The sequence below is a fragment of the Phialemonium atrogriseum genome, assembly GCF_030411735.1.
Source record: "Phialemonium atrogriseum strain 8032-3 unplaced genomic scaffold QBC33scaffold_11, whole genome shotgun sequence".
In the NCBI taxonomy this organism is placed as follows: domain Eukaryota; kingdom Fungi; phylum Ascomycota; class Sordariomycetes; order Cephalothecales; family Cephalothecaceae; genus Phialemonium; species Phialemonium atrogriseum.
The window spans coordinates 25713-38276 of NW_026848148.1; the positions used below are offsets into that span (position 1 = coordinate 25713).

The 12564-nt window shown below is 54.6% G+C and overlaps 3 protein-coding genes across 3 annotated transcripts; 2 read left to right on the plus strand and 1 right to left on the minus strand.

The window, feature by feature from the left end:
• Positions 1-588: 588 nt before the first annotated feature.
• QBC33DRAFT_585451 (uncharacterized protein) lies at positions 589-3135 on the plus strand (the record flags this gene model as incomplete). The annotated part of the gene is made up of 6 exons (XM_060431440.1): positions 589-635; positions 724-942; positions 999-1774; positions 1842-2268; positions 2334-2622; positions 2683-3135. The coding sequence occupies 6 exons, from the start codon at positions 589-591 to the stop codon at positions 3133-3135; spliced, it is 2211 nt and encodes a 736-aa protein (XP_060283834.1).
• A 143-nt stretch (positions 3136-3278) lies between these two features.
• On the plus strand, positions 3279-5686 carry QBC33DRAFT_51020 (aminopeptidase C). The gene is made up of 2 exons (XM_060425753.1): positions 3279-3577; positions 3642-5686. Exons 1-2 carry the CDS (start codon positions 3479-3481, stop codon positions 5622-5624), a joined length of 2082 nt encoding a protein of 693 aa, XP_060283835.1. The 5' UTR covers positions 3279-3478; the 3' UTR covers positions 5625-5686.
• A 524-nt stretch (positions 5687-6210) lies between these two features.
• QBC33DRAFT_50909 (uncharacterized protein) lies at positions 6211-8756 on the minus strand. Its single transcript, XM_060425743.1, has 3 exons — positions 8532-8756; positions 8315-8471; positions 6211-8245 (listed from the first exon to the last, which is right to left on the minus strand). The coding sequence occupies exons 1-3, from the start codon at positions 8585-8587 to the stop codon at positions 6401-6403; spliced, it is 2058 nt and encodes a 685-aa protein (XP_060283836.1). The 5' UTR covers positions 8588-8756; the 3' UTR covers positions 6211-6400.
• Positions 8757-12564: the final 3808 nt, after the last annotated feature.

A 12564-nucleotide genomic window follows, 5' to 3' on the forward strand; every position in this document is an offset into this window, starting at 1 on the left:
AGTATCCCGAAACAGGATTATGCAGCAGCGCAGGTTCTCAGGGTATATTAGTCTCGCCTTAGCCTGCGGCACAGCAACACCTCTTGAGCTAGATCCGTATCCCTTTTGCTGCAAGTCAGCAACACCGCAGATCCTGTCGGATGTCAGCGAGTAACATGTGAGGAAACAGGGCTCTTGCACCGACCTGTTGCCGCGAGTGGCAATGTCATAGAGGGGCAGTTTTGCTCCTTCCTGTTTGGACGATGACGCCAGAGTAGGAGCTGGCCAAGCACCAACAAAGATTTGTGCATCTTGGCGTATCCGTAAATGTCCATCTACACGAGGAGGGTCGTGGGCGTGATGTGGTGGTTCTCTCTTAATGGGCTTCGTTTGCATCATTCTTGGCGCTGCAAGCAACGGGCGGGAAAGCCCGGCTTCTAGTGCCAAACTATAAGTACCTTCCCGGTTTACGCTGTGGTGTTGGGCCTAACTTATCAGTTAGCCGCTTTCCGAGCGTGCCAACCCCTGCTTAGCGCCTCAGCCCGTCTTAGCGTCTTAGGCGAGTGACACACGGTGGCCTAGAGCTATCCCAACTTCGTATCAGTGGTGATGGAAACTGCGGCGCCGCTCGATCGAAGAGAGCAATTGGACATAATGTGAGATAACAAACTCCCGGAATGGATATTTAGAGGCAGTTCCAGTGCTTCCGCGTCGGCGCTATCTTTGCTGACTTGCTGGCCACAGAAATATCAACCGCCGGAATGGCAAGCCACGATCATGCGAGCCTTGTCGGAAAATCAAAACGCGTTGCGACCACAGGATTCCCGTCTGTGGGAGATGCCAAGCAAAGGCGATTGCCCACGAGTGTTACTACCACCCCGCACCACTGACTCAATCGAACAAATCGAGGATAAAAGTCAGCGGCAGCAGCTTGCATAGCTCTTCTTTCCAGACTCCCAATACGTAAGTTGTCATGCAAGTCCTTACCGACAGCGTGGAACTGGAATTCCAGCTCATAGCCAACCTAATGCAACCTTCAATAGGACCAACAGCAGCTTGGAGCGCCATGCTGCTGTGGCTTCAAGCATTATTTTCACTGCCAATGCTCTCCACGGCAATGACCCGCCCACCCCGACAACCCCGTCATCTACCCCAGAGCTTATCAGTCCCGCCAGCTTGATCGATACGATTGTCCGGCCCCACAGTGCTTTCTCCGACCCTCTGTCACCTGAGACGCCGTCGGCGAACCTAACGGGGCCCGGAGTCGAGATCCAACTAAAAGAAGTCCTTTCACACCTATCCGAATTAGACCTCATCTCCAAGCTTATTCGTCGCTGGTATGAGATTAGTCAGACATGCCTCTTTCCTGGTGTGTTCCTTCACGAGGCACTTGCATCTCTCAGGTTGGCCGCCCGTCGCTTCAACCAAGACTTCCTCGAGGCAGGTAGGCTAGCTGCCGATATCCTAAGTGCGACGTCGAAGCCGTTCTCGGTCCCGGCCGACACCCAGCCTTCGGATTTTCCAAAGTTGTTCACCGGCTCAAACATGAGGCTGGAGATAATCGGCCTGCTGCTCAGCACCGCAGGATTGGCGGCACTCCAAATCCCGGCCACTGATACTCTGTTCCTGACGGTCAAGTTCACCAAGGCAGATCGCAACACTTTTGCCACGAATATGCTATCTGCCAGTGACACATGTATATCACTGTGCGACAAGTACTTCAATGTCAACGATGTCATGGTCTGGCTGAGATCAGAAAATCTGACCCTCGCAATGAATTTCTGGGGAAATACAAGTATTCAAGCGCCTTCTCGGATTTTAAATTCAATCTCGCATGAGCTCTGTTGACCACATCTTTGCAGGCCGTCGCACTTGGCACCGCTCTGGAGAGCTCTTCAACGACGTGTTTGCTCTGCATTTCCACCGCGAGCCGGAAGACGCCTCTCAGAGACCAATGTTTCTCGATGAGATACGGGCTCGAGTTTTTGCATCTGCGTATTGGATTGACAAGTCCTTGTCGAACGCCCTCGGGAGACCGCCAAGATTGCCCCTGCACTATTGCAATAGGAGACTGCCCCTGCACCTGCATGACGAGCAGCTGATGGCTTCCGAACAAACTCGACGTGCAGCCATTGACTCTCTCGAAAAAGATGGCTGGAGCAGAGAGGTAGACTTCCATACCACTGCATGGCTACGGGCTCGTTCCATGTTTTCCATTTTCAGAGAGGAGATACTCCATATACAAGTTGGGGTTAGAAACGCCGACAGTAAAGCCGTATTCGTCCTCGGGTGAGGCTACCCCCTTTCCAAATTAGCTGACCAACATGTAACCACGTACTCTGACATGGCCCCAGACAAATATCTCAACGAGTACACAACTCCTGGGACGGGATCCCTGGGTACCTACACTACGATGCCAGTTGTTGGAATTCCAATCCATCAAGCAGCATTTGCTTCATGCTGCTGGTTCTTCATCTGGAGTATCTAGACCTCATTTTTCACATCGAGAAGCTGCTTCACATCGTCACAAACCGGGATGACACAGGTCTGTTGGTGGCTGCGACGTCGTTACTGTCGACCACGGTGAACTCGTCACGGCAGTTGTTGATCAAATCCGGCGCATACACAGACTACGTCTGGACTGTAAGAAACTGCGAGTACTCGGGCGTCTTCTCTTCCCTCGTCATTCTGACCTGTGCTCAGCTATTATTCTACGGTCTTCCAAGCGCCATGATCCTCGCAGCTGCACTCAAGAGAAGTGCAGAGCTCGGACAGAAAACAATGCGTCCGATGCCCTGGTCAGAACTGTACCGCCAGCTCAGCGCGTTAGCATCCGATCTTGACGGGATTGTGCAGTCCGACGAAGGTAATTACCCTCTCTGCAAGAGAGGTAGCAAGCTTCTGTCGGACACACTTGATCAGGCTCTGAATGCGCGAATGAGCACTGCCCCGGCCACAAGATCCCCTGTCTCTACCCCTCCCGCAGCTTTTAATAATGCAGAAGACTTCTCCGGCAACGGCGACATGGACATGATGAACGCCTTCGATGAGATCATGTCCAGGACGACTTTCGATGAGAGTACTCTTGGTGATAGCATGGACGGCTTCGGCGCAGATCACATTGCGTTTCTAGACTTTAATTCGTTTGGAACCTAGATGGCTTAGGACGGTTTGGCCCCAGATAAATTGGATATATTTCGCATAGTGGCTCTGAAAAGGATGAGGACAAGGGCGGACATATAAAAAAGCACGTCGAATTTGCATAACCAGCGCAAGCCACATTTATATGAGCTGTGCCCTCTGTGATGATTCCCTAGTTGCCGGAGTTGTCCACGTAAAAGATGTCAAGGGACCCAACGAACTCCGAGTTCCGAAATGCGTTGGAGGTTCTGACCAGGAATACAATTTGAAGCAGGTTGGCCCCAGAATTTACACTTGAGCTTATTAGTGTCTCAATATCGCTCATCGTCGGCTTCGACATTGTTTCTATTAGGTCTGAATGGATCCAATATCCACTCCCTATGGCACCTGGGAAAGTCCCATTACCGCCGAAGCTCTCGCTTATGGCACAGTATCTTTGAGCACGCCTAGAGTTGATGTAATTATGTGAAATCCTATGGGGCTATCTATGGTCAGCTCGTGCTGATTTGTTGCGATGACAGGCGAATACCACAGCTTTCTACTATCTCGAAGCCGACTGCAATGGACGCGGACGCATCAAACGAGCTGGAAGCCCCCCAAACGCATTTATGGCAGCTGAAGAGTTCGATGTTGGCAGCAGCATCAACGGCTATGGAGGCGGGGCTTTCACCGTCGATGCCGACGGTTGGATCGTCTTCACCGATGCTAATACGAAGGCAGTGTACCGCGCCAGACCTGGTGATGGCGAGGCAATCGACACCATCACCATGCACCCGGACGCCGTTTACGGAGACCTCGCGGCTCATCCTACAGACCCTCGCCATTTGCTCGCCGTGCGGGAGCTCAAATCGCCCGGCAAGAAGCACCCGGACACCAGTATCGTGTGCATCGACACGGAAGCTAAAAGCGTGAGGCCCTTGCGCGAGGACTCTGACTTCTTCTCGCATCCGCGATTCAGCCTCGACGGGACCAAGGTGTGCTGGCTGCAGTGGGACCTTCCACACATGCCCTGGACCGGTGCCAGGCTCTACACGGCGTCCTGGACCGGCGCAGGCCTCAGCAACGTCCACCGGGTGGGCAGCCACGTCGGCTGTGGGCAACCCCGCTGGGGTGTGAACGAGACTCTCTTCTATGCCCATGACGAGACGGGATACCAGCAACTCTACCGTGTCCGCCTTGGCGAGGAGCCCCAATGGCTGCGAATAGCCGGCCTGGAACGGTGCGAGCTCGCCGGTGCCGAGTTCCTGTTGTCGAGCAACACATACTTGGAGCTTGAGGAGGGTCACCTGGTCGTATCGTATACCAGAGAAGGGTGCAGCAGACTTGCCCTCGTAAACTGCGCCCAGGCTGCCTACGTGGATCTTGACATGGCCTTGAACGACATTGCGTACGACGCCATGCAACGCATCAGCCATCGCGATTTTCTCGTCATCGGTGCCGGTGTTGATTGTGCTGCTGCCTTGTACCGCGTGCAACTCCCTGACGAGTTCGATTTTGGCCATCCATCGAGACACCCGTGCCAGGTTACGATGCTCGCTCAGTCGTTCGACACCTCTTTCCTCCCCGAAGGCAGCCTGTCGAGGCCCGTCCCCGTAACATTCCCAAGTTCTTCAGTGTCTATCAAGTCAGGCCATGCCTTCCTGATGCTTCCTACCAACTCCAACCATAGCGACCACGCTCTCAGCGCTGCCGAACTCCCACCCTGCATAATCGCCGCCCACGGCGGCCCTACCAAACACCACCGTCCGAGCATCAACCTGGAGTACCAATACTTCACCTCGCGCGGCTACGCCGTCGTCCTGCTCAACCACGTCGGGTCGACAGGATACGGCAACGCCTACCGCGACGCCATGGACGGGCGCTGGGGCGAGGCAGATGTCCAAGACGCCGTCGACTGCGTCTCGGCCCTCGTGGGAGCCCGGCTGATCGACCCGGGGCGCGTCGGCATCGCGGGGCCCAGCGCGGGCGGGTATCTGACGCTGCAGGCCGCGTGCACGAGACCTGGCGTGTGGGCCGGTGCCGTGAGCATGTTCGGCATCTCGGATGTGGCCGGGTTTGCCCGAACGACGCACAAGTTTGAGAGCTGCTACGATTATCTGCTCGTCCGTGGACGGCCATCGTTGAGTGGATCGGATCGGTTGGAGGGACATGGTTGTAGCACTCTTACAGACCAGATGGCGGAAAATGATGAATGGGGGAAGGGCACGCTTGCAGGGTTATATGACGAGAGAAGTCCGATCAAGCGTGCCCATCGTCTCGAGGCACCGGTTTTGCTCCTACAGGGCTCTGTCGACTCTGTCGTGACCCCTGATCAGGCAACTGACTTTGTGGCTGCCGCGAAAAGACACAGAGATGGGAGCACCGCCCCTGGACCAAAAGCTGGCGACTTGGTCGAGTTGGCCGTGTATGGAGAGGAGGGTCACGGGTTTCACCTTGCCAGGACTAGACAAGATGCACTGATGCGACAGGAGAGTTGGTGGCGGAGGACGCTCTTGGGCCTCTAAGGGTTGGTAAGACTATAGATACATCGCCGGGATCACTGGCTCGCTTAGATATTTGGTTGTGGAAGTATTCATGGCAGTTGTGTGGCGTCAAGAGGCGAGTGTCGAAATCATCGACAAGCCACGTCTAATTACTGATGCGGCATTCGAGACTCTTGGTAATGATCAAGCGATGTTCTCGATTTGCAGCTTCACTTGATATCGTACCTATAAGGCATTTGGCTATTTTTGTCTCTGTGTGTTGCTTGAGTCCTATTTCATCCTGATGATAGCATATGATTATTGGGCTAGAGGTATCTGGGGAAACAATGCTCTCCCACAAGTATATCAGTTCGCCATCCGTTTCCATTCTCTTGCTCAACACAAGTAATCGCATCGCACCAGTCATCCATCCTTTCATCCCATGTTATTCCCAATCAAAAACGCCCAATAATCTTCAACAAGTCCCCCCCAAAAACGCCATGCCATGCCATGCGGGAGCGATGTGCCCGTCAAAAGGAGCCACAGAAAGTGGACAAATCCCATGTCTGTCCAATCTCCTCCCTCGGGTTTTCCTGTCCAATCCAGGACGCCTGGCAAGACAAATATACCCAAATTGTATCCTGCGATTGATAGGTACAGCCATTCCGACCCAGAAAAGTAGTGATAAGGATGAACTATTCTTGACAGACATTGAATGGGTAAGAATATGTCCCGCCCGGTCGGAGGGAGGGTTTTGTACATGTAGAAACAAACACGTGGGGAGAAAAGAAGCCGGCGTGTCGGGCCACCGAAAGGTTTTAAGAGTCGATCTTGGCCCGCTTTGCCTCATTGGGCCCATCAGCGCCTTCTTGGGCCGGACCACTAGTACTGATTTCTGGGGTCTTGCGCTTGTGTGGGGTAGGATCCTCTCTTAGAAATGACGGCCCTGTGCCAACGACGGGCGTCGCAAAGTTTAGGGGACTTGGCAGTGTGTTGCTGTCGCTACCGCGGAAGTTCCAGTCGGAATAGAAGCCGTTAGGGCTCGGGAGGAATTCATTGTTCAGGAACCGGGACGGCAAGGCAGAGACTGGCGTATCGATGTTCATGTTGTTCTGATGATGAGGGTTCGGTCGGGCAAATGGATTTGGTGGGCCAGTCGCACCGGCCGAGAGGAGAGCCGAGGCGGAGGGGGATGGCGGAGGGAGCACAACACCAGACGAGTGCGAATCCGTCGGCCGTCTCGATGGCTGTGAGGTAGTGTCCGTAGAGGTGCCGCGCGGGGACCCGGATTCCGCCGTCGCGCTGCCTCCGTCCGAAGGCTCGTCTGGGATTTGCACCTTGAGTCGTGGTCTCGAAGCACCACCACCACCACCACCCATGCGCAGGCTGTTCGACCGCGAGGGCGGCGTAAATGTCGTCTCGGGGATGGAAACCATCGGTCTATCTCTCCTATTGTGACTCTGGCTCTCTGTCGACCGTTGTGAAGCTGGCGGAGGGCTCGGCCCGCCATTGCGCGACGAGTTTCCGCCATCAGCCGGTTGGGATCGATTGGCAGCGTCCGACTTGGGAGGCTCCGGATGGAAAGCAGCCAAGTGTTGTGAGAGGATGGACCGATTTTCGTCAATAGGCGTGAAGATGCTTCCCCCTTTGCGTTGGGGTAGCTTCTTGACCACAGTATCGAGTAACGGGGGCTGTCGCGCCCGCGCCCGGTCTGCCAAAGACTCGGCTTTCGGCTCTACAGGAGCGGGAGGAAGCGGTTCCTGTATCTGTGGTGGCTGGTGTTCTTGAGGTTGTGGCTGAGACTGCGCATGGGGTTGCTGCTGCTGCTGCTGCGGCTGCTGGTGTTGTTGTTGCTGGTGGTGATGCTGTTGTTGCTGGTGTTGCTGTTGCTGTTGTTGTTGGTGATGCTGTTGTTGTTGCTGCTGTTGTTGTTGGTGTTGTTGCTGCTGTTGGTGATGTTGCTGGTGTTGTTGCTGCTGGTGCTGCGGTTGAGGCGGGCTTTGCATGGGATGTGGGTGCGGAGGAGGAGACATGTGTGGGATAGGCTGAGGAGGGAGCTGCTGGGATGATGGTTGTGGCGGCGAAGCAGAATGCCTTGGAGCTGGTGGTCCTTGCTGGGGTCCCTGAGGAGGGAAGTTGGGAGGTAATGATGAGCGTCGCTGGTCCTCCATGTACGGCTGCATCTGGTGTGTATGTGCTTGTGGTGGAGGATAGGGATATTGGGGGCCTTGTTGAGGCAAGCCGTGGGGGATATTCGGCGGGTTTTGAGTGTTGTACATGGCCGGCTGCGGCATGAAGGGATAGCCGTTCACTTGAGGTTGCTGAGGGCCAGAAGGCCCGACTTGCTGGACCATGTTTGGTCCCATTCTCCTTATATCGCCCCTGGAAGGCGGCCGCGAGCCGATCCCAGGCTGAGGGGTATGCCCTCTCGGGACTGGATGGCCAGGATGTGGCGCGAACACGCCGTTCTGGATAGGAGGGGATGCCGACGGCGTGTGATGTCTGATATGGGAGAATTGGGGCTGGCCTTGAAAATGAGGAGGCAGCATGCTAGGATCCATGCCCTCGCCCTGTGGAGGAGTGCCGTTCTCGTCGTCGCTTCCATCCTCATCGGCGCCGCCATTGAAATCAGACGGGCCCTTGTGCTCATTTGGACCTCCATGCTGCAACCGCTGGGTCAGTACGGAATACAATCAATCAGGGTATAAAGACACCGGGGCTCAAGGACGCACATATGTATATCTTGTGATCAGCTCGCGCATATCACATGATGAGTACTCGTAGAGCTTCTTATTGTTGCCGAATATGAAGACGGCGACGTCGACGGAGCATAGTACCGAAAGCTCGTGCGCCTTCTTGAACAGGCCGCCTTTTCGCTTTAGGAATGTTCTGGGTACAGAAACTCGATCAGTATGTAGGTCATTGATATTCGGGGAGGTGGACACATACACGGAGCGATTCCGGTCATCCTTGATGGCCTTGATCTCGATCTTTCTCCTGCCCATTTTGGCGGCAGTGCAAGCCTGGGTTGGGGACTAGGTATGGTGGAATATGGAGGTCGGTGGAGAAATGGAAGAGGGTGGCTATGATACACGATCAATTGCCTGAAAGGCGGCGTTGATATCTCGTCGCCAGCCACCGCGCAAGCTGAAGTGACCCAGAAGGGATCTGGGCGCTGAGAGCAACGGGGTTGTGGTGGAGATTTGACAGATGCGATATGGATTCCGAGGGAGGAATAGCTTCGTGAAAGCTTCTGGATGAGAGCTTAGACTCTTTGGGGTAGCTCGACCCTGTGAAGGATTGGGGGCGGGCCTAGCGTTCGGGAGTGGTCTTCAAGTGGTCGATGGGACACGAGCCTTGCCGTGATGGCGATGGCAATAGCAACGACAGGACAAGGGCCCTTTTTGTGTTTTCTGGCAGGAAGCGGCCGCGGACCGTTGAAGGTCGACGTCAATTCCTTTGTTTGTACACAATAGGGTCTAGCATATGCTCTGGTACATGCGCGCCGTCTGGGATGGGTAGTGCTGGTTGGGGCTGAATCTGTGGGCGTGGAGTTCTAATTATAGATGGATCGTGTTCACTTTCCTCTGCGGGTGATGGAGGAGGGAAAGAAGAGTGACGGGAGTGGAGGGGGCGTGGGCTTGGGGCCAGCCCACCCTTTCCGCCTTGACCAGCAACGGTCTGGCGAGGCCCCACCTTTGAGTCACGCTTTTTTCTTGCAGATCCATCCTTGGCAGTTCTCCCCCACCAGGAAAGCCGAAACGGAGTGGCCCGTACGCTAGCATTACTGCCGGAACAATTGGTACCAGGCCGCGCCTCTCATTTCGCTGGATACTCAAACCTTTCAATATAACCGGGAGAAAGTCAGCATATTGGGGGGTGATAGAGCCTGAGAGACGGCTAGTCTCTGTGCGAAAACGTCCTATCGTCCTCAGTTTGGTGATACTTTGCAGCTGCCCTCCGGGCAAGTAGCAGTTAGGCCAAGATTCCTTCAACGACAGCTGCTCTGACTGTTCCCGTCTTTCTCCAAAGGATTCAACAACACTGGTACCTGCGTAGCCTCTCTTGTTACTTGTCATTGCCAACCCCTAACCAGCTAGAGGTAGCTAGCTACCTAAGGTACCTACCTGCTTTCCGCCCATTTCAGACGCGGTCGAACTAGCGCTATTCTGCTAGCGTTTGACTATAACACTGGCACGTGATTGCGGCGGTATTGCCTCCGGCATGCACATCATAACGTCCAAAACCTATCCAGCGAGGATATAGTAAATTGGATGCAGGATTAACTTCGAAGTAATAGGTATTCATATGTGGCGGACGGCAGGGGCTTGATTGCCTGGTCGTAACTCTGGGGGGAAATAGTTGAACCATGCCAGGACCTAAGGATGCCCGGTTCGCGCTTGGATCGCAGAATCAGATCTCAATCTCCCGTACTGTGGGCCTTGAAGAAAAGTGCCGTCGTTGGCCATCTTTTTGGCCCCAGGCAATTGTAGCCGATCGGCCTACGGTGCTGGACCCTACGACCTACGTTTTATTAAGCCGCTAATGACCAATTACAACGCGCAATTGGGATCAGCGTTCAAAATGCCCATAGTGTAATCTCCCCGTTTCACCCACATCGACGTTCCATGTCGGCATGATGACCTTCTCAACGCTCTGTATGTATGTACGTACATACATCGGTCCCAGAGTCCAGAATACCTCCCTGCACATTTGCCAACCTGGGTTGTGCTACGAGGATCTTCTTGCCCATCTGCAAGAGAGCATGCACCTTCGCCGCAATCACCGTGGGTCTATGCAGCAGGGGGCTCAGACCAAGAACATATGATCCCTGCAGGTTGTGATCTGCCCACACTCGCGATTGGCTGAATGTTTCATCTCTTAGCGCCCGGTGGGTTAATTTGCCCGTAACAGGGTTAAATGCGAGGATTAGCCCACTTTATCGTGGGCTATTTTTAGCTATTTTGGCCAAATTGTTCCGCGGTTGGTTGGATCCTCCATCTCCAACCACATATGTTGATGCATCACGATGGCACTTCACCGAGTACTATGAGTGACTGTTTTCTTCTCTCGGCGTGTTGCCGTGCCATGGCTTACTTTCAAAGTCGATAGTTAATTGGCAATAATTATCTCCCCTGTTGTTTCTACCCCATCCGATTCCCCGAGACAAGTATTCATTACTATAGCCAAGACACGATACCATGAATCTCACCTTTAGAGAGGGATGTAAGTCGTCCAGTCAGACCCGAACCCCTGCCCCCGGATCTCGCGGATAGGCGCCCCTTCCGCGCGAGCCAATAGTGCTGCGCCCTGCGGATATCAAAACAGCCGAATCTACGACCTCAAGGCAGGACCGCGTACCAGGCACCTTCATTAACTCGACACCATCACCGGCACCAACCACCACCTCGCTACCGACCTTCCCAGCACCTCACACACTTGCGGCCGGGATCCCGATGGCGGGATGTGACAAAAATGGCCCAGTCGTTGCGCGCGTAGGTCGTCTAGCCGTGGGACAATAGCAGCCGCGCAATGCGACCCTGATTTCCCGGAATTCCTCACGTCATGCGTGCTGCCTCCCTCCCCCCTCCCTCCTTGCTTGGCTTGGGACGAGGGAGCATTCACACCAAGTTCTAAGTTTATCACGGCTGATGCGCAGTACCTTGCTTAACCGCCCGGCCGTACATCTGCACTACCACTCAAACATCCATGGATCCCTCCCAGTGGGCCGGCCGAAGGAGCCATTCCTTGGCAGCACGATGCCCAAGTTGGAGGTTGATGACCCGTGAATGATATCTGTGCCTGATGGAAGGCTGCCACTCGCGAAGCTGGCATGCGTATCAAACCAGGAAATTGATTGGTTTCCTTGAATAGACTGGCCGTCGCCGCAGGGCAACTAAATACTCAGTTGGTTGCCAGCAGTTGTATTGGGATATCGGCTGGTTCAATTTACACTATCCTCGCCAAATGGAGGTGCCATGATCCCCCCTTTCGTAGCACCAGCCCTATCCACATTCATCCCAGCTCAATGACGGGTCTCGTTTTCCACCAAAGCCCCCCACTCCTCAACGCTCCCTCCCTCAGAGCCGTGTCGTGCAGCCAGTCAATCCCTCGCCGCAGGGAGATCCCGCCAAGACGGTGTGCCACTCCACCCATGGCAACTTCTTCCATATTTGGAAAAGGCTCACACCTGGGCTTTCATGCAATACTTGGTCTCGCACAGACGCGCTTGTGTCACCGTTCCAGAATCCTTTTCCGCGCAGCCCTTCTGAGACAGGCGCGCCCGGGTAGGACAAGAATGATGTGAGATGACCCGCACCAACGCCTGGTCCGTGGATATTTCGAGATAATCGTGCCGATCGACGTGCCTTGGGCTCGGGAGTTGAAATAAGGATGATTTCTATGATTAGTTCCTACGTGCGCATGAACCTGGGTGCATGACCCGGATTTCGAGGACCTGATGTCGAGTCCCACAAGGCGCTGGGGGGAGGACAAAAAATATTAGTGGGGGCCATAATGCGGCGACTAGTTAGGTGTGGTGGCAGCATGGTTTGTTGGCCGCGTATATGATTCGCGCGTCTACCGAAGAAGTGCAGACCTCCTGCTGTCGTAAAATCGTAAAGGCCACATTAGAAGCGCCAGAACTCGGGGTCCTCCGGAGTAACGTCGTTCATCCTGTGCCGAGGAAGTGCGCGGCAACAGGCGCGTTGAGTGAACCAAGACCAGCACTCTCGTCTTGGCTCTGGTCTCGTTGGATCGTTCCGTTGAGGAGCGGGCAGAGCCTTCGAGGTGAGACGCGTTAGCAATCAAAGCTGCAACTCAAAACGCAGCCGAGGATGAATTGCCCCAATAAAAGGAAAGAGCTGCAAGTTGACTGGGAAAGCATGAGGACCACCGCCATGGAGAAAGGCAGGGTCATTTAGCTGGGGGGAGGGGCACATCAGCAGACAACGCCCGGCGTCGACAACGAGACGCGAGCGAG

Excerpts from the sequence above, each read along its gene's own strand:
- QBC33DRAFT_51020 (XM_060425753.1), top strand. The coding sequence starts at position 3,479 with ATGGATCCAATATCCACTCCCTATGGCACCTGGGAAAGTCCCATTACC. Across the intron at positions 3,578-3,641 it reads TGAGCACGCCTAGAGTTGAT|GCGAATACCACAGCTTTCTA; the intron begins GTAATTATGTGA and ends TTGCGATGACAG.
- QBC33DRAFT_50909 (XM_060425743.1), bottom strand. The coding sequence starts at position 8,587 with ATGGGCAGGAGAAAGATCGAGATCAAGGCCATCAAGGATGACCGGAAT. Across the intron at positions 8,472-8,531 it reads GATGACCGGAATCGCTCCGT|AACATTCCTAAAGCGAAAAG; the intron begins GTATGTGTCCAC and ends TTCTGTACCCAG. Across the intron at positions 8,246-8,314 it reads TGATCACAAGATATACATAT|CATGGAGGTCCAAATGAGCA; the intron begins GTGCGTCCTTGA and ends CAGCGGTTGCAG.